The sequence below is a fragment of the Archocentrus centrarchus genome, chromosome 18, assembly GCF_007364275.1.
Source record: "Archocentrus centrarchus isolate MPI-CPG fArcCen1 chromosome 18, fArcCen1, whole genome shotgun sequence".
NCBI classification, from domain to species: Eukaryota; Metazoa; Chordata; class Actinopteri; order Cichliformes; family Cichlidae; genus Archocentrus; species Archocentrus centrarchus.
The window spans coordinates 8,142,814-8,170,604 of record NC_044363.1 but is presented as its reverse complement, the minus strand read 5'-3'; the positions used below and the strand labels follow the sequence as shown (position 1 = coordinate 8,170,604).

Below are 27,791 nucleotides of genomic sequence, written 5' to 3'. Positions count from 1 at the left end.
ACGCGCATGCGTGGAGTGACAGTAGGTAGTGCGGCAAATTGTTCATTACTTACAAAACGGCCAATGTGAGAGGTTTTGTGTGGACCGATGATGAGGTTGGATCGCTGCTGCACACAACGCTGAATTACAAAACTGTAAAAACACAGGAAAAGCATAAGAAGCACTCGTGAATCCGCGAGTACTGTTTATCAGTTTGCGCGTGCGCGAAAAACTGGCCGTCGCAACCATAGTGCGCATGTGCGAGTCGAGCGTTTTCAAATCACCCCGGTTTCAAGTGTTTACACGAAAACGCAAGCCGGTGCGTTTCTGAAATGCTCCACTCTGGACCCCGTTTCTGAAACACATCGTTTTCACTCTGTTGTCGTGTAAACAGAAGGGCGAAACGCATCAAAACGACACCGTTGTCGTGTAAACGCAAGGCCGAAACGCATCAAAACGACACCGTTTCAAAATGAAAACGGTCTCGTGTAAACGGCACCTCAATTGGCTTCTCTCAAAATGTAAAGGAGCCCACCCACAACTTTAATCATACTCTGGATCTTGGCCTGACATATGGCATAGAAACTGAAGACTTAACAGTATTCCCTGAAAGCCCCCTCCTGTCTGATCATTTCTTAGTAACATTTACATTTACTTTAATGGATTACACAGCAGTGGGGAATAAGTTTTATTACAGTAGAAGTCTTTCTGAAAGTGCTGTAACTAAGTTTAAGGATCTAATTCCTTCATTGTTATGCTCTTCAGTGCCATGTGCCAACACAGTGCAGAGCAGCTACCTACACTCTGCTCCCAGTGAGGTCGATTATCTCGTCAATAGTTTTACATCCTCACTGCATACGACTTTGGATACTGTGGCTCCTCTGAAAAGGAAAGCCTCAAATCAGAAGTGCCTGACTCCGTTGTATAATTCGCAAACACACAGCTTAAAGCAGATAACCTGTAAGCTGGAGAGGGAATGGCGTCTCACTAAATTCGAAGATGCTCATTTAGCCTGGAAAAAGAGTTTGTTGCTCAATAAAAAAGCCCTCCGTAAAGCTAGGACATCTTACTATTCATCATTAATTGAAGAAAATAAGAACAACCCCAGGTTTCTTTTCAGCAAAGGTTTCTTTCTATTAAAAGGTTTTCTTTTCCTTCCCACTGTTGCCAAATGCTTACTCATAGGGGGGTTTGTGTGATTGTAAGGTCTTTATCTTACAACATAAAGTGCCTTAAGGACTGAAAAAGTTAGAATAGAATTGAAATATGATTTTTTTTTTTTCTTGAACAACAGTTGAAGGATGCATTACTTAGTTACCGCTAAAGATCACAGTGTTTTCGTTCCTTCTGTGGCCTTTTAGAAACATGTGGTATATGTTTTTTCTTGTGCAGTCTTTCATTACTCTTTGCACACTTATTTATTATGTATTTATGGTTCATTTTTAGCCCTGTAGTTAGTTGTAGTTGTATTTACATAATGTGTGCATTTATGTATTGTATGTTTTTATGTAGTTGTTTCCTATGTGTCATATGTATTTTCTATGTATTTTGTTCTCATGTGTGATCTAAAAGTATCTTTTTTTAACAAAAATTTAAAATTTAAAAAAAGATGATGAAAGAATATAGAATGAAAAATTCAGTTCAATTCAATTTTATTTATATAGCACCAAATCACAACAAACAGTCGCCTCAAGGCGCTTTGTATTGTGGGTAAAGACCCTACAATAATACAAAGAAAACCCAACAGTCAAAACGACCCCCTATGAGCAGCACTTGGCAACAGTGGGAAGGAAAAACTCCCTTTTAACAGGAAGAAACCTCCAGCAGAACCAGGCTCAGGGAGGGGCAGTCATCTGCTGTGACTGGTTGGGGCTGAGGGGAGAGAAAGACATGCTGTGGAAGAGAGCCAGAGATTAATCACAATTAATGATTAAATGCAAAGTGGAGTATAAACAAAGTAAAACGAGAATGAAAAGACCTATAAGCTTGATCATAAAGGAAAGTTTTAAGCCTAATCTTAAAAATAGAGAGGGTGTCTGTCTCCTGAATCCAAGCTGGGAGCTGGTTCCACAGAAGAGGGGCCTGAAAGCTGAAGGCTCTGCCTCCCATTCTACTCTTAAGTATCCGAGGAACCACAAGTAAGCCAGCAGTCTGAGAGCGAAGTGCTCTGTTGGGGTGATATGGTACTATGAGGTCTTTGAGATAAGATGGTGCCTGATTATTCAAACTTTGTAATATGAATGACTGTTAAAATGTGGTGTTCATCACTGTAACTGCATCAGAAAGCTTAAAACTTGGTTGAAATCTTCAAACTCACCACTAGATGGCAGTGAATCAGACACACTACTCTTTTATTCAGGCGATGTCTAAAAATTTTTAGTGTGTAATTTAAGCTTCTTCAGTTTTATCCTTTTACAAAAAGCACCAAGAACTCTTTCATACACTTCATCAGTTTCTCCTGCTTCTTTTTCACACAGGAAACAAGAAGAAAAGCGAGGAGGACGGACCTGAACAGACCAGGAAGGAAATAATGATGGACTCTAAAAATGATAACCGTGAGTTTCATGTTGTGGTGGCAGAAGGAGAAAGTGAACCACTCATGGCACGAAGAGAAGAAGAGGATGATGTGGAGAGCAGAGGAGAGCAAAGACATGAAAAGGAAAGAAAAAGCAAACAAGATCAGTTTGTTTTAGAAGCAGAGCAAACAAAGGATAATCCACAAGAAAAGAGAATAAATCCATCTGCTGTTGTTCACAAAGAGTCTTTGATTACAATAGAAAAAGAAACACAGGAAGACGTGACAGGAAGACAAGAAAGAAATGATGTGGAGAGCAGAGGAGAGCAGAGCAATAAAGATGAAAGAGAAACAGAAGATCACCAAGAGGAGCTAAAAGAGGGATTAAGAAGATCAGAAGAGGAGAGGAAACAGTTGGTCAAGAAAGAGAAAATTCAGGAAGCAAGGAAGCATCAGAACATCAGAAAGGTAAAAAAACATGTGAAAAAACAAAATGATGATCATATGGAGGTTGATGATGCAGCTCACAGTCAGTATGCTGCAATAACACAACAGCATGAAACCATGAAATGGACCAAAGAGCAGCAGATGCTGTCAGAGCAAAAAGAGACACAAGGATATCTGAGAGAACATGATGAGGATCAGATGGAGGTCGAAGAACATTCAAGACTTCAGTTTCCACCATTTACAGAAGAACACAAAGAGCAGTCAGTGTTATTAAAAGAAGCAAAGCCCTTTAATTTGACTTCACATCTGAACACTGATCAGGAACCATGGAGAGAAAAAGAGAAACAAAACGAGCAGCTGGTAGAAAAAAGACAGAGAGAAAGTGATGAGAGCAGGAAAACATCAGACACTGAGAAAAACAGGAGTGGACTAAATAAAATATATTCTATATTTAAGGCACCAAAGAAGACGCGAGAGCATCAGAGAGAAAAACTGGAGTCAGAACAACAGAGAGAGAAAAACCAGAAGAAGAAACAATCAGAGACAAGAATGGAAAGAGAGAAAGATGAGACAGAAGTGAAAATAAGGAAATCCAAAAATCAACATCACAAAGAAGAAAAAACACAAGAGAGAAATGAGGAGGAATCTAAGAGTGAAAAACATGGAGAGGAAAAACAGAGGGACAGAATGGGAATGAAAGAGAGGAAAACAGAGGAGCAGAGGAATCAGGAAGAGAGCAGGAATTCATCAGTCAGCAGCAAAGTTACAGCAAATACAGATCTGAAAACACAAGAGAAAGAACCAGAGGAAAAATCTGAACAGAGCCGAGAAGAAATCAGAGAGCAGCCAGTGTTCTTAGCAGGAGCAGAGTCCTTTAATTTTACTTTTCATATGAACACTGATCAGAATCCATGGAGAGAAAAAGAGAAACAACAGCCAGAGAAACAGAGAAGAGCTCAGAGTGAAGGAGGAGGTCAGAGAGAGATGATGGAGATTAATGAAGGGGTCACATCTGATGGAATAAACAGGAAGGAGAGAGAAAAACTACAACTCAGACATGAAGGAGCGCTGCAGGAGGAGCAACAAAAAGAGGAACCTGAGGAACTTGTCAGTGTTACAGACAGAGGAGTCGACTGTCTGGAAGAACCACAGCAGGAGGAGCTGATGGAGTTGGATGAAACACCTGATGTTGATCAACATAATATGCAGAGCAGAAAACATACAGAAGAAATGAAACTATATGAGGTCTGTGAACAATCAGTCAAGAAACAGAAAATTCAGGAAGCAAGGAAACATCAGAATGTCAGAAAGGTAAAAAAACATGTGAAAAAACAAAATGATGATCATATGGAGTTTGATGATGATGCAGCTCACAGTCAGTATGCTGCAATAACACAACAGCATGAAACCATGAAATGGACCAAAGAGCAGCAGATGCTGTCAGAGCAAAAAGAGACACAAGAATATCTGAGAGAACACAATGAGGATCAGATGGAGGGTGAAGAACATTCAGGACTTCAGTTTCCACCATTTACAGAAGAACACAAAGAGCAGCCAGTGTTCTTAGCAGGAGCAGAGTCCTTTAATTTGACTTTTCTTCTGAACACTGATCAGGAACCATGGAGAGAAAAAGAGAAACAACAGCCAGAGAAACAGAGAAGAGCTCAGAGTGAAGGAGGAGGTCAGAGAGAGATGATGAAGATTAATGAAGGGGTCACATCTGATGGAACAAACAGGAAGGAGAGAGAAAAACTACAACTCAGACATGAAGGAGCGCTGCAGGCGGAGCAACAAGAGAACGTAGATCAAAAAGAGGAGCCGGAGGAACCTGTCAGTGTCACAGAGAGAGGAGTCGACTGTCTGGAAGAACCACAGCAGGAGGAGCTGAGAGATGAAACACCTGATGTTGATCAACATAACATGCAGAGCAGAAAACATGCACAAGAAATTAAAGTGCATAAGGTCTGTGAACAATCAATCAAGAATGAGAGCATGAATTCATCAGTCAGCAGCAAAGTCACAGCAAATACAGATCTGAAAACACAAGAGAAAGAACCAGAGGAAAAATCTGAACAGAGCCGAGAAGAAATCAGAGAACAGCCAGAGAAACAGAGAAGAGCTCAGAGTGAAGGAGGAGGTCAGAGAGAGATGATGGAGATTAATGAAGGGGTCACATCTGATGGAACAAACAGGAAGGAGAGAGAAAAACTACAACTCACACATGAAGGGGCGCTGCAGGAGGAGCAACAAGAGAACGTAGATCAAAAAGAGGAACCTGAGGAACCTGTCAGTGTCACAGAGAGAGGAGTCGACTGTCTGGAAGAACCACAGGAGGAGGAGCTGAGAGATGAAACACCTGATGTTGATCAACATAACATGCAGAGCAGGAAACATACGCAAGAAATAAAACTACATGAGGTCTGCAATCTGCCAGCAAAGAAACAGAAAATTCAGGAAGAAAGCCGAGCAAAGAAACATCAGAATGTCAGAGAGGTAAAAAAGTTTGTGAAAAAACAAAATGATGATCATATGGAGGTTGATGATGATGCAGCTCACAGTCAGTATGCTGCAATAACACAACAGCATGAAACCATGAAATGGACCAAAGAGCAGCAGATGCTGTCAGAGCAAAAAGAGACTCAAGAATATCTGAGAGAACATGATGAGGATCAGATGGAGGTCGATTAACATTCAGAACTTCAGTTTCCACCATTTACAGAAAAACACAAAGAGCAGCCACTGTTATTAGCAGGAACAAAGTCCTTTGACTTGATAAACAATGCTGATCAGATGGAGGTCAAAGAACACTCAGACTCAAAGAGCAGCTAATGTTATTAGCAAGAGCAAAGTCCTTTAATTTTACTTTACTTTTGCTCTCTGATCAGGAGCCACAGAGGGAGAAAAGACAAAAGGAGAGCAGCTCAGGGAAAAAAAGGCAGGCAGAGAGCCGTGAGGACAGGAAAGAAATGTGAAGAAAGCAGCAGAAAAGATGGAGGAAAAACAAACCAAGTCCTATTGCCGTCCATCCTAGCAGCTGTTACAGTTCAGTTCTTCACGTTAGCAGTGAGCTAGCTTTAGCTGCTACTGTCTGTACATGAAGAAATCATGAAAAGCATCTGTGAGTGATCGTGTATCTACATATAAAATCTAACATTTGGAGGGAGTCAGAAACCACCTGATTTACTTCTTCCAATATTAACAGTGCAGCTGAGGTGGTGCTTTTTAGGACTACGCCCCAGTTAGTTTCTCTGTGGGAAATACTGAGCTGAACAATAAGGAATGTGAAACATAAAAGCTGCTGTACATGAAAAAATCAAAATGTGTTTTGGATATGACATTTGCACAGCATCCTTTCTGCCACATCAGTACAGCTGGCACATTTAACAGATCAGTGCAGGAAATAAAAGGATCAAACAAAGACTGCAGCAACAGCACTTAACATCAAATCTCTTTTAAAGATGATACATTTGTCATTCATTCATACTGTGTTCTACTATTCTGCATGGACTGTGACATGAAGAGAAGTTTGTTAAAAATAAAGCCTGTGTTGGTGTAAAAAACTAATGTGTTAAATCAAAAAATTAAAAATCATTTTTAGCTTGTCTCCCCCCCCCCCCTTTTTTTTTAAAAGCCTTTGGACTCCCTAGTAACACTCCACCTTATAATAATAATAATAATAATGATAATAACTGACATATTAAGACCGCAAATTTGGAATATATTTTTTAATACCTGCTGTAAAAATTAAGGAAAAGAAAATGTAAAAAGCTCGCTCTTGTTTGTTGTTGTGATGTAAGCTACTGTTTTACTTCTTATTTGTATATAATTTTTTTTGTTAAGTTTAGTTCCTGTCACTTTCTTGTTTACTTGCTTCAGGTTAGTTTCTTGATCTGCTCAGTTTATGACCTAAAGTCCCACCACATGATTTTCCTCTCATTAGAAATCTGAAAGAGTGTAAATGGTACATCAGGGGTCAATAAGACTGAGACCAAGCTCAGACAGAACAGGTCTTTATAACTTCTCAAATCTATGTTTTTCTACTGAGCCAATGATGCAGACCTTGCAGCCATAAAACACAGAGGAGCTCTCACTTGTGAGGGCTACATAATGTGATGGTTGCTTTATTTCAGAGGAGCACCCTGAACCTGTGAGTTAAAAATATTTCTGGTGCAGAGATGATGTTTGTGCTTCATTAGCTCTCATGCAGCAAATGATTCCTGTGGATCAGGAAGTCATTCTTAAGATTCTCCATGAGTTTGTCAGGACTGACAATGACACAGCTGTAAAAGATGTGGTTCGGCAAATGAAGGATGTATGAAAATAATTAAAGCAACCCCTAAAAATAACAAGAAAAAATTAATGAAAAAAAAGCATCTCCAAACCAGTGAGTCCTGGTTTTAGTGTCAGTCTGTTCCTGTTTTATTTTGATAGTCTTTAATCCCGGTTGGGTTTAGTCCTGCCTCTCTTGTCTCTGTTCCTGTTATTAGTTTGAGCTGCCCTCCCACCTGTTGCTAGTTTCTTCTTCCCTCTGTTCTTTGTTGCGTGCTCCCTCATTGCGGTGTCTCTCTTTGTGTGTCTCGCCAAGTGGATTTATGGTTTGATCTCCTGTTATTGCCGCAGTTTAGTGTGTGTTTCACGAGATCTCAGCACTAAAGCTGTTCCTACGTTCATCTTGCTTTCCAGTATATTAATATTAGTGAGCTTATTTTTTAACCGTGAGGAGCAGAGGGGTGCTCTAATACTAACTAAGGTGTTCCAAGCCACTGAACTCAAAATGTTTCTAAAGGTGAGACCATTACCCTGCATTGTTCCTCACTGCCACTGGGAGGCATGTGTCTGTGAACTGCTGAATAAGATCACTTCAGTTATGTAAATTCAGGCATTTCCAAGACATCTTATGTCAGTGTATAATTTGTATAATTTAGAATTTATAGTGTCAGTAACAGCTTTGCATGTAATAATTTCTATAAATATTTTCTATATTTTCTATAATATTTTTACACACAAGGTATGAAAAGATGTGTTATTGAAGTTGAAACCTCCAAGGACTGAAAATAATATTGTAACGTTGTAAACACACTTACACAGTCGGCGATGTTCACAACAAAGGTCGTCTTTATTAGCAGAAAAACGGCTGCTGTAGGCCACAGCCACGCCAACCACAACTACAACAACGGAACAGCAACACACACACACAGGCAAGCTCTCGGTCTTTTCTCTCTCTCCATGCTGCCTTCACGAACCTCCCGAACAGTCCGAAATCCCACAACATCAACACGCTCTCTAACTAAGAGAATCGCTACATTGCCCCCCCTCACTAAATCCCTCGCCCCGAGGGATCCCGTACAAAGTCTCTGAGGTGACCTGGGGGTCTTCTCTGCCTCTGCAGCCCCCTTGTAGACGACACTTGGGGCTGTGTCTGCTGTCCTGCAGCACCCTGCTTTTGATCTGGGATGGGGTGCAAAAGTGGAGGAAGCTGTGGGGCAGTAGAAGGGGGCACAGTCAGTGAGTCTGGGGCTGTGGCTGTTTCATTTCTCAGGGGGGTCGACTGGACCGGGCGCACATCACCCTTATATGGAGCCAGCCTGTCTCTATGAAGGGCCACTCGTCTCCCCCTAGTCGGCAGCTGAACCCTGTACACCACTTCCCCCAGCTTCTCTACCACTACACAAGGCCCCACCCAGTGGCAGTCCAGCTTAGGGCACCGGCCTTTCTTCCTCCTCGGGCTGGACACCCACACAAGGTCACCGGCCCTGAAGTCTTTCCCTTTTACCCTCAAGTCATAATTCCTTTTCTGTCTCATTCCCGCTTTCTCCAGCTGATCACGGGCAAAAGCATGGGCCGACTCCAGCCGGTCCTGCAGTCTCCTGGCGTATTCCGGACCCGGTACGACTACCGGAGCGTCCGGAGGCCTCCCCAGTGCCATCTCCGCTGGCGTCCGTAGCTCTCGCCCCAGCATGAGCAGGGCAGGCGTACACAAGGTGGAATCCTGCACAGCGGACCTATACGCCAACAAAACAAGGGGGAGATGCATGTCCCAATCACGCTGGTGCTCTGCAGTGAGGATGGCCAGCTGTTTCGCCAGGGTCCTGTTGAAGCGCTCGACGAGCCCATCACTCTGCGGGTGTAACGGTGTCGTCCGGGTCTTTCGCATCCCTAAGCGCTCACACATGACAGAGAAAACAGCCGACTCAAAGTTCCTTCCCTGGTCACTGTGAATGGTTTCTGCCATCCCGAACCTGGCAAACATGCCCTCCACCAGCCTGTCGACCACCGTCTCCGCCTCCTGGTCGGGTATGGCATATGCCTCCGGCCATTTTGTGAAGTAGTCCATGGCAACTAAGACATAACGATTTCCTCTGTCTGTTCGTGGAAAAGGCCCCATCACGTCCACTGCTACTCTCTCCATCGGGGCTCCCACTGCTAACTGCTGTAGCTGGGCCCGGGACTGGTCTGAGGGACCCTTGTGCGCTGCACAGAGGTCACACCGGCGGCAAAAGTCCTCAACATCCCTCCTGAGCTGCCCCCAGTAGAAACTCTGCCGGAGCCGCCGAAGGGTCTTGGAAACTCCAAAATGCCCCACCCCGGCGGTTCCGTGGGAGGCCTTCAAAACTGCCTCCCTCAGGGCCCTGGGGACCACCACCTGCCACCTCTCCTCCCCCGTAGCTGGCTCCTTCCAGGCTCTCTGCAGCACTCCGTCCTTTACTCGGAGAGCTGAAAATTTCACAAACAGTCCTTTAGTTGCAGGTGAGTATCCAGCCACTCCGCTCCACAGCGGTCTTTGACCAGACTCCACCCATTGTAGCACTGGCCGGAGGTCAACATCCTGCTCCTGTTGCGCTCTCCACTCGAGCGGGTCAATCACCTGTGCCACTCTGCAGGCCAGCTCACCTCCGCTACACCCGGAATCATGCTCTCCCCCAGCCCGGAGCTCCTCCTCCCGGGCTTCCCGCTTTTCGCAGTACCGGCAACCAGCTGGAGCACAGGGGCGGCGGGACATGGCATCTGCGTTGGCGTGGTGAGCCCCCGCTCGGTACTTCACTTCGAAGACGCATTCCGACATCGCTGGCATCTGTGTCTAGAATAAACGGCAGACTGGGGTCCGGGGTGGCGAGGGTGGGAGATTCTGTTAGGGCGTTTTTCAGCCGCTCAAAAGCCTGTTCACATCCTGCTGACCAGTCAAAGTCACTATCCTTTTTCTGCAGGCGGAACAGGGGCGCAGCAATACAGGAGAACCCCCTTACAAACCGCCTGTAGTAGGACGCCAGACCAAGGAAGCTCTTTAAGTCCTTCAAGTTTGTGGGGGTTGGCCAGTCCTTCACCGCCTGCACTTTCTCCTCCAGCGTACTGATACCCTCACCCCCGATTTTGTGTCCCAGGAACTCCAGCTCTTTCCTCATAAAGCAGCACTTATCAGGGTGGAGTTTCAGGCCCGCTGCCGCTATCCGCTGTAGAATCTGCCGCAGGGATGCCAGAGCTGCCTCGAAGGAACTTCCGTGGACCAGGATGTCGTCCAAGTAGACCAAACATTCCTGTCGGGGAATATCGGCCAGCACCTTTTCCATCAACCTTTCAAACGTGGCCGGCGCATTGCATAGGCCGAAGCAGAGAACACGGAATTGCCACAGCCCCCTGCCTGTGCTGAAAGCAGTCTTTGGTCTGGCTGCGGGGCTGAGGGGCACTTGCCAATACCCGCTACGCAGGTCCAGCGAGGAGAACCAGGAAGAGCCAGAAACCAAATCCAGGCACTCATCGATGCGGGGCAGCGGGTATGAGTCTTTCTTAGTCACACTGTTCAACGGCCTAAAATCGACACAGAATCTCATTTTGGGGCTCTTCTTCTTTTTAACCATCACAACCCCCGAGGCCCAGGGGCTGTCGGAGGGTTCAATGACGCCAGCCCTGAGCATCTCCCCGATCAGCCGCAGCCTGATGCGCCAGGGGGAGGCGGCGAGGGCGTGACTTCACAGGCCGTGCATCTCCCGTGTCAATGTCGTGCTGCAGGAGGTGAGTTAAGCCTACCTCGTCTTCTGACAGAGCAAAAATGTCCTTGAACTCCAGCAGCACCTGCCACAGCTCCTCCCGCTGTGGATGATCTAAATCTTGGCAGCTACGTGTCCATATGTCCCTCACTACTGCCAGTCTATCCCCCTCCCCCATTACAGTGTGCTGGTCTGAGACAGGAGAACCCACCACGGTGGCTAAATCAGGGTCAGGGGACAGGGGTGCAGGGGGGTAGATCGGGGGCGGAAGGTGTGCCTCATGGTGCACCCCCGCTGCTCTCGACTTTGGCGGGTGTAGGTTCGGGGCCTGTGCGGGGCGCACCAGGTCAACCATGGGGCCCCCTGGAAAGGTCAGCGTGTTATTCCCCAGGTCTAAGACACTCTGTGAGGCCCGCAGAAAGTCCAGGCCTAATATGCAAACGTCCTGCACCGCTGCCACCCACACCTCCAAGTTCACTCCCAGGCCCCCCACCTGAATAGGGACCAGTCCTTTTCCCAACATCGGGGCTAACTCACCAGTCACTGTACGCAGTTTTACTGTAGTTGGTTCCAACTGGGTTCCTACCGGCACCACGTCAGGTCTCATCAAGGTCGCAGTGGAGCCAGTGTCGACCAGAGCTGTGCACGGAGCCCCTGCCAGGGTGATGGGGATGTGACAAAAATCCCCTGCACGCGTCCAGCCCACCACCCTCGCGGACTCTGTGCTGTCGTCTGCTTCTGGGGGGAGCTGAGCCCCGCACCCCCAGCTGTACCGTTGGGCTCTGTCCACCGGCGCCCCGGCGGATTGGGACACAGAAGAAGGGGCCTGCGCCGTCCCGCCTACGCAGGCCCTGAGGCGTTTCCCTGAACACCGGCACGGTCTGGGCATCGCACGCTGATGTGGCCCAGCTGTCCGCACGTCCAGCAAACAGGAGGGTCTCGGCGAGGACGAGCACCGCGGCGTGAAGATTGTAGAGACACGCCTCGAACCAGTTCGGTCAATTCGGCCGCCCAAGCTGGCACCCCCTGGCCCGGGGCCTCCGGCACCGCAGCCCTCACCACCGGGTCATACTCGCTATGGTCGCACCCCGCAGAAGCCACCACGGCCTCCCTCTCCAAGGCCATCTCCAGGGCCTCGTGCAGATTGCGGGGGTGGGAAAGTTGAGTCTGGATGCGCAGCTCACCAGGGATAATGGCGCGGATGAACTGGTCTCTGGCCAGCTCGTTCTACACGTCAATGGGCATGTGGGCATATGCTTTCTTCGCTAGCATCTCAATGTCATTAGCCAAAGCGTGAAGCGGCTCACCCGGTTGTCTCCGTCTACTCGTCAGTTCGGACCGCAGGACAGCAGGCTGGCCACACTGCCCAAACCGCCGCTGCAGAGCACCAACCAGAGCCCTGTAGTCACCCCTCTCCGCTGGGCTAAGCAGCAGCAGGCATGCCAAAGCGTCGTCAGTGAGGCACAAGGCTAGCTGGAGTGCTTTAGTGTCTGTGGACCAGGCCGCAGCATGCGCTAACAGTTCAAATTGAGCATGGAAGGCCTCCCAGTCAGCCTTACCGGAGTACTTGGGGGTTTTCACATTTGCCTGGCAGGGCCAGGCGCCACTATCGCCAAGCACGGGCCCCGCGCTGTTCGGGGCGGGCGTCTCCACGCCCGCGTATATTCCTGCAGTCGATGGGCTAAAGCCAGCGGCGGCCGCCAGGCCTCTGGCAGTCCGTCTGAGGCGGGCCAAACGCTCTCCGGCACTGTCCGCTCCCTCAGGACCCAGCGTGCCCCCAAAGTCACTGTCCATAGCCTCTCTCTTGATCTTCGGGCGGGCCCCGGCCACATCTCGCTGCGCTGCCATAGTTAGCGCAGGCTGTCAACTGAGGTAGCCGAAGCAGGGCTAGCCGACGGTTAGCAGTTTGACTTCTGACACCAATGTAACGTTGTAAACACACTTCCACAGTCGGCGATGTTCACAACAAAGGTCGTCTTTATTAGCAGAAAAACGGCTGCTGTAGGCCACAGCCATGCCAACCACAACTACAACAACGGAACAGCAACACACACACACAGGCAAGCTCTCGGTCTTTTCTCTCTCTCCATGCTGCCTTCACGAACCTCCCGAACAGTCCGAAATCCCACAACATCAACACGCTCTCTAACTAAGAGAATCGCTACAATATGTATAAATTATAAATGTTTTTGAACATGTTTTTATATTCTGATATGGTTGTGTGATTACTGCTCTCATGCTTCTTATCTTGGAAGTTCAAAGTGAGATCAGATGACAACATTGTGTTGATACATGTGTTTCTGTAAGTTTCTGCATTAATGAAAAACAGGCACCTTTTCTTAAAGGTTATTGTGGTGGATTGGCATGGTGACAATAAATTACTTGTGCTTCCTGAACTTGCCTTCTGGCATTTGTGGAAACAAATGAGGTGAACTTATAGAGTATTTTGTAATAGCATTATAAACTCTCTTTAACAAACCAAAGCAAAACAAGTGATGCTCAAAAGAGGAGAGAAGTCAGCAGGGTGAGTCTACTGCCAGGACTTTGAATTAATTCTCACATAATCCACATAATTCACTTTGTGATGACTATTACAGTTATTAAAGATTCATTTTAAATGTATTTGTGTGCAAATATAGCAAAAAAACAAACATCTAAATTTGGCTTTGATACCAACTCATTCATAAAGTCAATGCAAAGCAGCCCCAGTCATCATCCAAATCATCAGCATTTTCATCGCCTTCACTTGAGTCAGTTGCTGCAGTGTCCTCATCAATGCTGTCCCAGTCTTCAGTCTCCACCATCAGAATCACCCGAGTTGTCAGTCTGCAGTGCAGTCTGAGTGAAATTATGGCATGAAAAATGTGGGCACCATATTTGATCTTATGCCCTGTTGACATAAACAAATAATTGACCATATTCGGACATATGCCGGTGTATTTCCTTTAGAAATGAGGTAATAAAGTATAGAACATTATTTTTTATATTTCCAAAGTTTTTTATGGCACCGAAAAATAATATAATTATTCAGAAACAAATTTAACCCATTTCTAGAACTTTGATTTTTGTCAGTTTTTGACATTATACTAGTTGTTTCATTGCTTGTGTATTAATTTTTAGCAAATGTCTGTTTAGATGGTTTATGGCAAGAGCAGTTAGACTGTGGTTATGCCAGCCCATCCTGCCATCAGTGATGATGATGAGAAGGAAGATGATCATGTGGCAGACACTGACATTATCCTTCCCACCTAAAACCAGGACATTCCAGGCCCAAGTGACCTGGGGGCAGTGATGTTGTAAAGAATCTGTTGTAATGATCTAAAAGACATGCTCCTTTCACCATACATTTGTTTTTCTTGTATTTTTTTATATATACATTTCTTGGAATTTTTTTTCCACAGACGGGCAGGGAACCAAATATGGTAACTTCGTCAACCTTGATTTTTCTATATGAAAATGAAACATTTTGAAAAATGTCACAACAGTAATTAAGTTTTGTTATGTCCCCCAATAACACTATACGGTTGAAATTCTGAATTTCAAAGTATTTCAATGAGTGCCTGATAAAGGGTTAAGCAGCAAGATCACCACCATCAACAGATGAAGTCTAGAAACACCACAACAACATCTGCTAACATTCTAACTTGTGATATTATACTGTAGGCAGCACCATGCTTACAGTATAATAGGCATATATTGGCCCAGAATATAAAGGACATAAATAGTGGATGGGTAGCATGAAGACATAAGCTCATCCTGTACTCAGCGAACTAGAAGGTGACACCAAATCTAAGCATCAATAAAATCTCAAATAGTTGCAAACTGTTGCTGATGTTGCAAAAGATGATCAACCTTTGAGATCCACAGTCAGTGGGAGGTGAACTCCTGTCTTCAGAGCACCTGCAGCAGCCTGCTTCATACTGAAAGCTCCAGGACTGAATACACACAGTTGATGTGGAGCTCGAGGACTGAGAGGAACAAGTCGCTATATTTGACAAAAGGTGTAGAGGATTTGATCGGTGGGCTCCACATTTAACTGATTTAACAGAGAAGCTCAGTCATTCTCAGGGATGGAAGGGGGAGGCAGCAGGGGGGGTCACGACAGAAGAGAACAGTCATGCTGAGGGGCATCATCCCCGAGGCCCCAGCAGAAATGCAAACCAGTTACTCTCACATTAAACATGGGTGAAGTTTAGAGAATGATCAGAGAATCAGATCCACACCTCTGCTGGTGTCACACAGTTACACATCCTCATCATCACAACTGCTCTCATACGTCCCTCTGTCATCTTCATCATCAAGCTCTCCTTCACTTCTTCCACATGCTCACAGATCAGGTGAATATTATACATTTTTGTCTTTAAGCAGGTTTTGTGCAGAGACCTTTAGCTTGTGGAACATTTTTGAAAGCACACTGTGCATGTTGTGCTCTTCATTTTGTTCCATGTCACACACTGCACTGTGAGTGTGTCTGTGTGTTCTAGGAGGTAAAATGAAATGTTACATCCCACAAACATGAAACCCTGCTGAGGTCAGACTTGGTCACATAAACACAAACTTTGATAACCAGATGTAAGTACTGGCTGTAAAAACGCGCCCAAAATAACAACCTATGAGGTCATGTTTTAAAGGAGGGCAGGCTCAGCAGTCTTCATCCCACGACTTGGATTAGCTTTTAAGAAAAAAACATGCCATAATTTGTCAGTATACACAGCAGAGCTTGTGGCCATAATGGTGGAATTAGAGTAAGCAGAGGAAATAAACAAAATGAGGGTTATAGTTTATCAATGAGTATTAGACCAGAGAAATCATTCAGATCAGGCGTTACATATGAAATATTTTACAGTCTGCAAAGATTGTCCAATAGGCCTGTAAATATTGGATTACTTTGGTTTTCAGCACATGTATGTATAGAAAGAAATGAAGATCTGCATATACTGGCAGTATCTGATTTACAGATAATATTAAGAAAAGTTGAAGTTACATGGATTATAAATAATAAAATTGAAGGAATATAGCAGGAGCACATTTGTGTCTCCAATCTCACTGTACATCCTGTATAATGACATTCTATTCAACATAACATTCACAAGATAAGGTATCTTTATTGCTCTTGCACAATACATTGACATTTTGTTGGAAGCATCCTCCAGGTACCAAAATAATAAATAACACAAGATAGAAAATAAGAAATATGCATAAATAAATGTATTCTAGTCATGTTGGTATGGTAATAGAGTGGGTATGACACACAGGTCTTAATAAAACAATGCAGTTGATGGCCAAGCTCCCAAATGGACTGTTCAGCATGCAGAGCAGGTATTAGAGTGCAGGGCCTATAACTGCAACAGGAAGGTATTAATGGGAACTTTAATGAGATTTGTAAGAAAAACTGGTTTAATAGAAAGAATGAAATTTATTATTTTCTTTTCTTTTTATTAGGCCAGTTCCTGACGCACACTCCAGTCTTGTAGGTGGCGATGATGCATTTCTAAGCTGGTATGCCAGCCGCCATTAAATCTAAAGAAGAAGAAGCTGCTGCTTCTGCTGTTGCTGCTGATGCTGTCGTTTCGCCTCCGCTGTGAAGGAAGCCGTCAAATTTCTTGCGCTTCTACCCGAAGTTTTATGGTACTGCTCCGTCTTCGTTCCTGATGACGCTCAGCGGACCAATAGATTATATATTTGTCACAGTTACGTAAGCACTATAGCATATCACAATTAGATTTATTATACTGTACAATTTAGAATTAGAGTCTTTCTGTGTGGGTGCAAATGACAAAGATCGGAGGAAAAGGCTTTGTGTGTGTGTGTGTGTGTGTGTGTGTGTGTGTGTGTGTGTGTGTGTGTGTGTGTGTGTGTGTGTGTGAGTGAGATATTTTGGAGAAATTAAGCTCCATTTTTTTATCAGTCAAAGATGTGTTCCTTTATTCTTCTTGTGCATTTTGCTTGTAATCCACTTCTTCATTCATAATTCATTTGGATTAGAAATGAATTCAGATCTTCAACAGGAACTGAACTACAAGTTCCATCTGATATGTGGGAAGTATGCATGAAGGAATAAATAGAATGAACAAAAGGAGGAATTCTAGGATTGCACAATTATATAACAATTCTGATCCTACTGAATAAAGTCAATCCAGAATATATATAGAGATTTTTTTAAACATCCTTGATATAAATTCTTAACTCATTCTTGTTCTGGCCCTCCTGCTGCACATGTGTCTTATCAAAGTGCTGCAGGATTCCTGAAAAAATAAAAATTCTGTTCAAATGGCAACAGGTTAATACAATAAAACACAACAGAATACCATTTTTATTTAAAAAAAATTAATACTTTAAATGAAATTCTGAGTTAATTCTTCTTGGCTTACTCTGCTACATGTTTGCAAAGTTTCACCGTAAACTGCTGTAATGTTCAGATTTCACTATGCCATTCTGATCAAAAATCTATTAAAAATAATTCTTTTTACAGTTTTCTTCTTACGGAAGGTCAGTTTATTTTGCTCATTTCAGTCATAGTTAGTAACCCAAGCAATATGAAATGATTTCAAACCTAAAGAGTGATCCAAACCTTTGTGATATTTTTGATCAGCAATGGTTTTGGAAGTGTTCCATTTTTTTTCCAGTGTCTTTTTTAATGTTGAATTATGAACTTTGACCTTAACTGTGATAAATGAGGCCTGCAGTGCTTTAGATGTTGTTCTGGGTTCTTTCATGAGCTCAGGGATGAGCCATCAAAGCACTCCTGGAGTCATCTTGGTAGTGTAGCTTCTAGCAGAAGAAAACATAAACCTGAAGTGATGGTCTCTGTTCTTTATGCATCAGCTTAGATTATTCATAGACCAACTGATAAGGTGCATGAAGGACAAGCAACACAAGCACAGTAAATTAAACTATTAGCAACAAAATTTAGTACGACAAACTTAAACAAGTGACATATATAATGCATATGTTTTACCCTGTTGCCATCTCTTAGCTGAAGCTAAACTCTTTGTTTACTCTCACTGTTTCTCTGAACTTTGTTTTCCTCTCCCGGTAATCTTTTAGCTTACATTACTGTTTCACTACACGTTTTGTTACCTTTCTACATTACATATGAGGAGTTTTTATTTCCTTTTTTCAAAATAAGGCATCTGTCTGTGCAGAAAATGACTGAACAGCTAGAACAACAAATACATATTGCAAACCTTACAATCTTTATGACATTATGCACTGGGATCATTTACAGGTAGGCTGAACAATCTCCACGGTTCCCAGTTCTCTTGATTTGTGTATAGTGGCTCTGATGATGGCTCACTGGAGTTTAACATAGTATTTTCTTCTGATCTCTGCCGTTCACACCCACGCAGGAAAACCCTACCTGTAAATTGCGCAATATCATAGATCTATGATATGTCCCAGCGCTTTACGTAACATTGACAAATATATAAATAAAATTATCGCAGGTTGTTTTTGTCTGTTTAGCGGAGGAGGAGCACTACCATAAAACTTAGGGTAGAAGCGCAACAAAATTGAAGCTGCGGCTGAGACGCCAGGCTAACGGGGCCTGGGAACTGACGGCTCACTTCACCGCGGTGCTTCACCCTCTGTGGGACTCCGCCCGGGAGGCAGCAGGGGGGGCTGGAGATCTTAGGATTGATCTAAATATTTTAAGATGAATTTAATTTTTCAGACCGCGGTGTCCTGTTGCTGATGGCACCGTTAGCAATCTCTGCTCAGCTGCTGTTTCAGCCAGCGCGCCTATAAAAAGAAGCGCAGTTAAAGAATGAATTTCTGGAAGAGCTCTTCATCTGTTTACTTTCACAATCTCTGCCGCTCAGATAATCACAGAAACGCTGCTGATTAGGAGGTCATCAGTGTCAAAGGTAAGAGAAAAATAGGAGTGATAAACCTGAACTGTTTAATGCTAACATGAAAATGAAAAAAAGAGCTTTACTGTCAGACGTGTCAGTATCACTGCATACAGGATAATCTGTTCAAACCTCCTTCTTCTTTCTGTGTGAAGTGAAGGAAACCTGAGGACATCAGAGAAGCTGCTAAACCTCTAACAGATCATCGTGTGCTTCTTAGTAATACTGATGATAAAGTTGACATTGGAATAAAGTAAATGTGGCTCTTTGCTGCTGCTTCTGTATCTCATCTGGTTCACCGCTTCAGCTCTCATCTCTGTCCTCATGGCTACAGTATACGAGTCCAAAGACATTTCCAGAGCGTTCAGGTGAGTTTTTATCTTCTTCTTTTTATCTTCTTCTTCCTTTGGTGTTTTTGAGGTCAGTCATTGCAGTCACAGCCCAGGCAAAGTGGAAGCTTCATGCTGCTTAGAGGTGAGGAAGTATGAGTATCTGTATGTTTTCCCTGTGGCAGACTGGTTACCTGTGCAGGTGTAAAGCCCCTCACACAGTTCAAACTGTAACTGCCTTATAAAATGAAGTTTTGCTGTCAGCAGGATGTAAATGAAAAGTGAAAAAGTACAGAAATGTACTCAAGATTAGAAAGTGAAAGTAACTCTTTAAAGGACGTTTCTGCCAGCTTTTTTTTTTTGTTCAAAGCTAACTGAACCTCGTGCTATATTAACATAGTAGTAAAGTAATGATAGACATGGGATACATTTTTTAAAAACTTTGCCTCCACACCTGAACAGGAAAATAAGTATTCAGAGGTTAAAGTGGGATTCAGCAGGTGGGGGAACCCTCAGATCAGCTGTAATGGCTCTGCGTGGAGAAAAGAACTCAGAACTTTGTGTTGTGAGTTTGTAGATTTTCTTTGTGTTTGTTTGTGTGGCTGTGATCAGCTGACCTGTGCTGCTGCTGCTCTTCATAGATTTACACAACTGAATCCAACAAGATGTAAACAGATGTTTTACCAGCTGTCTGGACTGATTCCATTCCCTGTGCTGACAGAGTGTACAGGTATGAGTGCCCACAGCAGGCCTGTGCAGGCTCAGATATGTGCAGCTCTGCATACTGTAGATGATACTCATAGATAAGGTATTGTTGTTTTACCCCAGTTGCTTGCTATACAGGGGAAACCTGTCTCCTTTTAGCAGCTCCATGAAAACCGGCTCCTCTGTGTCAGATGTTGCAGAGATCCACTGGGGTTTATAAATGCTCATAAACAGGTGAACCACTACCTGAACAGGTAGAGACTTCCAGCAGAACCAGGCTCAGGGAGGGGCAGTCATCTGCTGTGACCGGTTGTGGCTGAGGGGAGGGAAACAGGACAAAAGACATGCTGTTGGAGAGATCCAGAGATTAAAACTTTAAATTCTATTCTAGATTTAACAGGGAGCCAATGAAGAGAAGCCAATATGGGAGAAATCTGCTCTCTCTTTCTAGTCCCTGTCAGTACTCTAGCTGCAGCATTTTGGATCAGCTGAAGGCTTTTCAGGGAGCTTTTAGGACAGTCTGATAATAATGAATTACAATAGTCCAGCCTAGAAGTAATAAATGCATGAATTAGCTGTTCAGCATCACTCTGAGAAAGGATGTTTCTAATTTTAAAAATATTGCACAAATGTAAAAATCCCTCTGCTATAATCCTATGCAAAGTTTTTGGGTGAATCATGGACATTTCACATGTTTCTTGGAAAAGTTTGATATCTTTATGAAGACTGTAGAACAGTTTTTCCACCCAAGTATGTTTACATTAAGTTGATTTATAAACTGGCCGCCGTCATAAATAATTTGGATAAGAAAATTATGTTTCTCATGATATATATAAAGACTGATATAAGCCTTTTTTGAGATATATAATCCATTTACTATAAAAACAAAATGTTTACTATTTTTTCATTTAATTTTTTAATTTTTATTTAATGACTTTTTTTTTAATATTGGTGGCACAGTGGTGTGGTGTTGAGCACTGCTGCCTCACATCTAGAAGAACACCTAGAAGGTCAGAGTTTGAGTCCCTCTTGGGACTTGGAGTTTCCTCCTACAGTCCAAAGACATGCAGTTAGTGGGGTTAGGTTAACTGGTCACTCTAAATTGCCCAGAGGTGGTTGTCTGTCTCTCTGTGTTGGCCCTGCGACAGGCTGGCGACCTGTACAGGGTGTACCCTGCCTCTTGCCCTGTGACAGCTGGGATAGACTCTGTTTTTCATTTCTGTTTTCAGAACTCTACAATGATCCGTGTGACAGCCAGACGATCCTTTATCTCTCAGTGGGATCCATTAAGTATCCTGGTTTTCCACACAGCTGTCGTCCTCACCCTGATACACCCATGCAGAGGTAATCAAGAAAATAAAAGTGTAGAAATAATCTCTATCAAGTCTTTCTATAACAATCATTTACACACAGCATGTAAAGTGTTGGATTAATAGTGCAACTGCATGGAAAGGTTTCCAGCTTTCCTGCTGCATGTTTGTCCAGCTGCAGTGCACAAGAGCAATGTTCCAGTCAGTATTAAACTTCCAGGTCACAAGCATGTAACCTGGAAGTTGCTTTGGCAGAGTTATGAAGTGTCCTGTCTGATCCTGGAACACTCTTTGAGAACAATAAAATAAAAATGGTGAAATCATTCTTGTATTTTTGGTTCAGAAACACTGACAAATCACTGCAAGCTGTCAGTTATTCTATTTTATTAAACCATTGTTAAGACATTAAATATGATGTCTAACAAACTATTACGGTAAATGATCATGAAGGTGAGTCAGTTGCAATATTAATTTGATGTTACTATTCAAATTCTGTTTCTCAAAGTGAAACAAAATCCTGCAACTAAATTTGTGTCATCTTACTCTGATTTTAGGAGATTAGTCAGTTTATATTTGCAGCAGTATTTGATCTGTTATTGAAAAGATTCACAGTATTTTAATTTGGAGTTAGAGGTTTAAGACTAAATGGAGGATGATTCAAAAGTAATGACCGTAAGTTTTAAAGGACATTTCCAAACAAATAATGTTTGCTCTGTGTGATCCCCATCATCATATCTGCCTTGTGTCATTGTGGCCATTGTGGAAACCTTTTTAACTTCAGTTACTGAATGAAACTTTTTTCTCTTCAGGTCAGTCAGAGGTTATCGGTTCTCCTCAGCCAGTAGTGGCAATGATTGGTGATGACGTCATTTTGCCGTGTCACCTGGAACCTGTAATAGATGCTTTTGGCATGACTTTGGAGTGGGCGAGACCTGACCTAGACCCCAGATTTGTCCTGGTGTGGCGTGATGGTGTGGACCTGGAGTCTAAAAAACATCCACTCTATGACAGAAGATCATCACTGTTCACACATGAACTGCAGAGTGGAAACATTTCACTCAAGATCTCCAAAGTCAAACAGTCTGATGGAGGAAGGTACAGATGCTTTGTTCCAGAGTTGGAAAGATACACTACAGTTCAGCTTGTTGTTGGTAAGTGAAAATAGATTGTGTTAAAAGGCAATTTATTTTAATAGAGTCCATCCATCCATCCTCTTCTTGTCTTGTGAGGACCACTAATGCTAACAGGCAAACTGTTCTCTTTTTCAGGTGCTGCTTCTTCACCTGTTGCACAGATAAGCAGAACCAGCAGCAGGGTGGTGTTACAGTGTGAGTCTGCAGGCTGGTATCCAGAGCCTGAGCTGCTGTGGTTGGACGGTGAGGGAAACCTCCTCTCTGCTGGACCTACAGAGACCCTCAGAGGTCCTGATGACCTCTATACTGTCAGCAGCAGAGTGACTGTGGAGAAGAGACACAGCAACAACATCACCTGCAGAGTCCAACAGAAGATCATCAACCAGAGCAGAGAGACACACATACATGTTCCAGGTACAGCTAAAGTATAAGTTCAATAATGGTCTGAGTCATTTTGTAACAAAAGTTTTATTTTCATTCATCATATTTTCGATGTTTCCTTCAGTTTTTTGTCATTTCTGAAAAAGTTGAAGAAAAAAAACGACTTTGGCCATTATTGTAACAAGGTGACGTTGTGTTTTATCATTTCAGATGATTTCTTCATGTTCATCAGTCCTTCTGGTCCTCCCAGTAGTCCAGCTGGTAATTCAAATATCATCACTGGGTTGGTCATCGGTGTTGTTGTTCTCCTCATTCTGGTTCTTGCTGTTTTCTTTGTTTTATGGAAGCGGAGACGAATCAAATGCAGTAAGTCCAAAACTGAATTAAATATCTTAAAATGTTTCATGTTTTAGCCTCTTAGGGTATTTTTCTGTTTAATTCTCATAAAATCAATAAAATTCTGAACATTTAATTTCAGGGTGAGACTCTGTGTTACTTTGAAAGATGGTTTTAAGGTCCAGTGTGCAGGATTTAAACTGTATTCATGTAAATTGTATTCCTAGATCTGCTTTATACAGTATCATCACCTGAACTGCAGAACTGTTGTTTTCTTAAGCCTAGTTGCAGCTACATGTGTCTGCAGTAGAGGAAGTCAAAACTCCAGCAGCACTGCAGGGAAAATATCACTTTAAATAACAGACGTGTTCTGTTGAACACCCTTTTTAAACACAACAGGGTTTATTTCAAGGAATGTATAAATGAAAGGAGAGAAAATGTACCCAGAGCTGGTTTACCACAGAAATCAGTGCACACCATTACACATAGATCTTCTGGTGGACACCAAGTATGATAGGAATGACTTTTCACTCTTAGGCTGTTATTAGACCTCTGAACCCTACGAGGTAATCACACTCATCACAGGCTGTGTCAACCTGACGTGTACATCTCTCGAGATGTGAGCATCAGGTTACGGTGTAGAGTCCAGAGGGGAATTTCCAGTTACATGTTGGACCGACACAGAAGTCTAATTCAGGCCTCAGTGTGTGCTGCTGTGTTTAATCCCAATTGGTTGTAATCTGCAACCCTTCCACTAAATGGACATCATTCACATCACTCCGGTGCCTCAGGTTTTTCATAATGATTTTCCATGTTTCTTTAGTTTTGTACCTTTATGAAAGGGAAGACAAATTTGGAAAACTTCAGTAATCTGCTGCTTCTTTCTACACACAGAAAACAAGACAAAGGACGAAAAGTCGATGGACTCTAAACATGTGGAAGAAGGAGAAACTCAGCCGTTAATGCAAGCAAGAGAAGAAGAGACTGCTGTGGACATCACAGGAGAGAGGACAAACACGTCTCCTGTTCGGGAAAAAAATAACAAGAAACAACAAAAAATGAAACAAGAAACACATGAAGAAGAAGAAGAGCTGAGAAGAAAAGAAGAAGAGGAAGACTTGGACAGCAGAGGAGAGCAAAGCCATAAAGATGAAGGAGAAACCCAACAAGTTCACTTTGTATCAGAAACAGAGCAAAAAAGTGACGTCTGCAGTCCAGAAGAAAAGAGGATAAATCCATCTGTGGTTATTAAAGAAGACAAATTTACAACAGAAGAAGAAACACATGAAGAAGAGGCCGTAACAGGTAGAGGAGTGAAAGCTGAGGGAGGTGAAGGTGAAGCAGAGACAAAGATGGAGGCAGGAAAAGAAGAATCAGGACTTCAGTCAACATGGACAGAAAAACTCAAAGAGCAGCAGCTGCTGGTGAGAGAAGCTCCATCCTTTAAATTCACAGAAGCACGAAAGAAGCCAGAAGAAAACCAGAGAGAAGAAGTGGAGGCAAAACCACAGAGGGAGGAAAACCAGAGGAAACTTCAGTCAGAGAGAAGAATGGAACAAGACAAAGATGAGACAAAACTCAAAACACTGAAAAACAAAGACACACAAGATCACATGGAAGGAAAAGAAGGATTTGATCAAGATAAAAACCAGCTTAAATTTCAGCCAGAGACAAAACCTGAAACAAAGAAAGTGGAAACAAAACTCAAAAAACAGAAAGACAAAAACAAAGCAGCTCCAAAAAATCAAGACAGAGTTGAGGGGAAGTCGAGAGGCAACAAAATAAAAGGTCAAAATAAAAACAAGAAGACAGAGAACAAACTTCTCCCAGTCAGCAGTGAAGTTCCAGAGAGGACAGATCTCACAGTTCAAGAAGAAACAGCAGAGGAAAACAAAGAGAAGGAGAAAGAAGAAGAAATGAGAGCGCAGCCAGAGGATCTGAGAAGATCTGAGAGTAAAAAAGGAGCACAGGAAGAGGTGACGGAGAATAATGAAGGAATCCTCACTGATGAAACATGCAGGAAGGATGAGGACAAAGAAAAACTACAACAAGGAAAAGAAAGAGAGCCGAGGACAGAAGAACACCTGGATATGGATGAAAAACCTATCAAAGAGCAGCTGGAGGAACCTGTCAGTGTCTCAGAGGGAGGAGTCACCTGTCAGGAAGAACCACAGGAGGAGGAGCCAATGGAGTTTGAGGGAAACCCTCACATAGATCAGAACCGTATCAAGGGAAGAAAATATGCACAAGTAAGAGTCCTCCATACAGATCAGCAGCAGACAGGCAGGAGGAAGAAACACCAGGAAAAACATGAACATCAGGGACGGAACTGCAAAAGACGGAAAGATTTTTGGGAGGAAGAAAATGATCCTCTGATGGAGGTTGAAGGAGACGCTAACAACCAAGAAGATGTTCCAGCTGGAAAGAGGGTGAAGTTTCAGCCTGATCAAGAACTTATGTGTCAGGAAGACCAACAGGAGCTGATGGACACACACTAACTTCAAACTACGTTTGGCAGATACGCAGCTCCTTACAAGAAACCCAAGGACGCTGTACAAAGAGTGTAATGGATGTGTAAGTGAGTAGGAGGATCTTGTAGGTAATGTGAGACCTTACCAGGAGCAACTGGAGGTAAAAGGTTGGGGGTGGTGTGTTACCAGTATTAGTGTGTATTAAGAGTTCTGGACATACTGGAGCCTGTCCAGAGCTTTACTGGAGATACTTGAGGGTAACCATTTAATAATTTCAGCTCCTGCATTTCCCATTTGGGAATAGAGTAATCCATGATTTTACATTACACATTACAGATGTCACCTAAACACATCAATGCAGTTAATCATAAATTAGTTTTAATGTTAAAATTAAAGCTACGTTTCTTTAACATTTAGTACTTACTGTAGCTGTGATGGTTAAACTCAGAGTTAAAAAGATTTGACTGTGCTCACAAATATAGCCCATCAGTCATGTTTGTGTGTTTGTGGAGCAGGGAGCACACACTCAAACATGCTCTTTTGATTTTCTGTATTCATGGTCCTTTGGTGCCCTCTGTTGGCTTCTTGACACACGAGGCTGATCACACTTCCACAGTTTCATCAACCAGTTACTGGAGTTACAGTAAATCCTTTGTGGAATTCTTGTGTGGTTACATTTGTGGATGTCAGGTTTTGTCCGGCCTCTCTGGAACATTCTAGAAGGCGAGGCCATTTTTAGTGGTGCCAGTGGATCGTTTCCTGGGACGACCTGTTTTTCTGCATCTGCTGGTCAGTTTGTGGTTCCAGTCTAGCACATCAGCAGCTATCTAATGGAAAGCAGTAACACTTTATACATTCCAGAGGCCTTAACTCCTACTGACCGTCCTCTTGTTTTATATGTGGGGCTTTAAGTTGAACAAGCCAAAATTAATTCTGTTGCTCTCATGTATATGAAAATGACAGATTTTTTTAAAATAATGTATTAAAATGTATTAAACATATTCAAGGAGAAGCTACAGATTCTTTTGTTCTTCAGATCTGGATTTTTGTCCATCTCAAGATTTGTTGAAGAGGCAAAAAAGCAGTGAATAATTACAATCTTTTTATCGACTGCTTATGAAATCAGACATCTGAGTACAGGCACGTCTCGCTGCCTCCGCCTCTCATGACTGGACATCGGTCGACTGAGATGCAGCATTTCAGGAGATCAAATATCTCATTTAGTATCTCTTGGAATTAACTGCCAAGCATCACAACATGCTGAGGGGTTACCTGCAGTAGTCTGTACAGGCACAGGCAGCAGCTTGGCCTGAGCCACTGACTTCTGCAACACTATCAGATGACAACCTGAAGAGTTGCTGGTGAAATTCTTTGTTCTAACACAAATGCAGGTGACTGATATGTGCATGGGAGTGTGAGGACCTATGGGGTGAGATGAAAACTTGACCCTAATAAGTGATTGTGGTGTTTCATCCAGTCATGGTGAGTAAATTCTAACAGACCAACTTAGAATAAATAAAGTCAGAACTATTAAGTACTTAAATCCTTTGTTTCACTGAAAGTAGTAGCAGTAATAGAAAGTAAAAGTCCTGATTCTGAGCTTTAAGTCTGAAACAAAAAGAAAATCTAAAACAAAAGCAGTCGTTTCAACAGAGGTGTTGCCTCTTTCATGCTTTACAGGTGAGGACTGAACAGGTGTGGTGTTATGACTGGCAGGTCAGGGCATAATCAGAACTGAGCAATTGTGGGCGGAGTTAAATCGAGCGGTCTCATTTCGTTTTGTTAATCTTTTAAATGTCATAGAGGCGCTCGGTGGATTAGAAATGTGATCACAGTTTTGATCTTGTGTTTCTTTTCCATGTTGGAGGTTTGGATATAATTTTAAGACATTTATCAGTGTCATTATGTAAGCTCAAAGCTTTGTGTTCATATTTCACAACCATGGTAAATTTTAACATACTTTGTTAAAAGAAAACAAATGACTGTATTATGTGACCTTTTTGAACAAGATGAATAAATCCTTCAGGACTTGAGTAGTAGTTTTTAACTGGTGGTTTGGTTTATTCATAAACCAGTACTGCCCAGGGCAAATATAAACATATATGTATATAAATATGCAAAGATGTATCGCACCCCTTCATAATGGATAAAGGTCGGTCAACCAGACAAACAAAAAATGTAAATAAATCCTCATCATGAGATGAAGTCAGAGAGTGGAGTCATGATTGAAAGGTAGTTATCATGATTTGCAGGTTGATGGTGTGTTGCTGTAGAGGGTAATGTTAACAATGACTCTGCTGGTCTGGTACGGGGAGCTTAAAATATTTTGGCAAGTCAGGACCAGAACTGGATC

The 27,791-nt window shown here is 43.1% G+C and overlaps 1 protein-coding gene across 2 annotated transcripts; it reads left to right on the top strand.

Moving 5' to 3' along the window:
• Positions 1-18,475: 18,475 nt before the first annotated feature.
• On the top strand, positions 18,476-27,520 carry LOC115797092 (trichohyalin-like). 2 transcript variants are annotated; one of them, XM_030753567.1, is made up of 7 exons: positions 18,476-18,788; positions 18,929-19,141; positions 21,037-21,151; positions 21,927-22,268; positions 22,386-22,664; positions 22,842-22,997; positions 23,862-27,520. In XM_030753567.1, the coding sequence occupies exons 2-7, from the start codon at positions 19,031-19,033 to the stop codon at positions 25,463-25,465; spliced, it is 2,607 nt and encodes an 868-aa protein (XP_030609427.1). In that variant the 5' UTR covers positions 18,476-18,788; positions 18,929-19,030; the 3' UTR covers positions 25,466-27,520. The 2 variants fall into 2 exon arrangements, with proteins under 2 accessions (XP_030609427.1, XP_030609428.1); XM_030753568.1 differs by lacking the exon at positions 18,476-18,788 and adding an exon at positions 19,744-19,832 and having other exon boundaries at positions 19,005-19,141.
• The last annotated feature ends 271 nt before the right edge of the window (positions 27,521-27,791 follow it).

Excerpts from the sequence above, each read along its gene's own strand:
- LOC115797092 (XM_030753567.1), top strand. The coding sequence starts at position 19,031 with ATGTGGCTCTTTGCTGCTGCTTCTGTATCTCATCTGGTTCACCGCTTC. Across the intron at positions 21,152-21,926 it reads CCTGATACACCCATGCAGAG|GTCAGTCAGAGGTTATCGGT; the intron begins GTAATCAAGAAA and ends TTTTCTCTTCAG. Across the intron at positions 22,998-23,861 it reads GCGGAGACGAATCAAATGCA|AAAACAAGACAAAGGACGAA; the intron begins GTAAGTCCAAAA and ends TTCTACACACAG.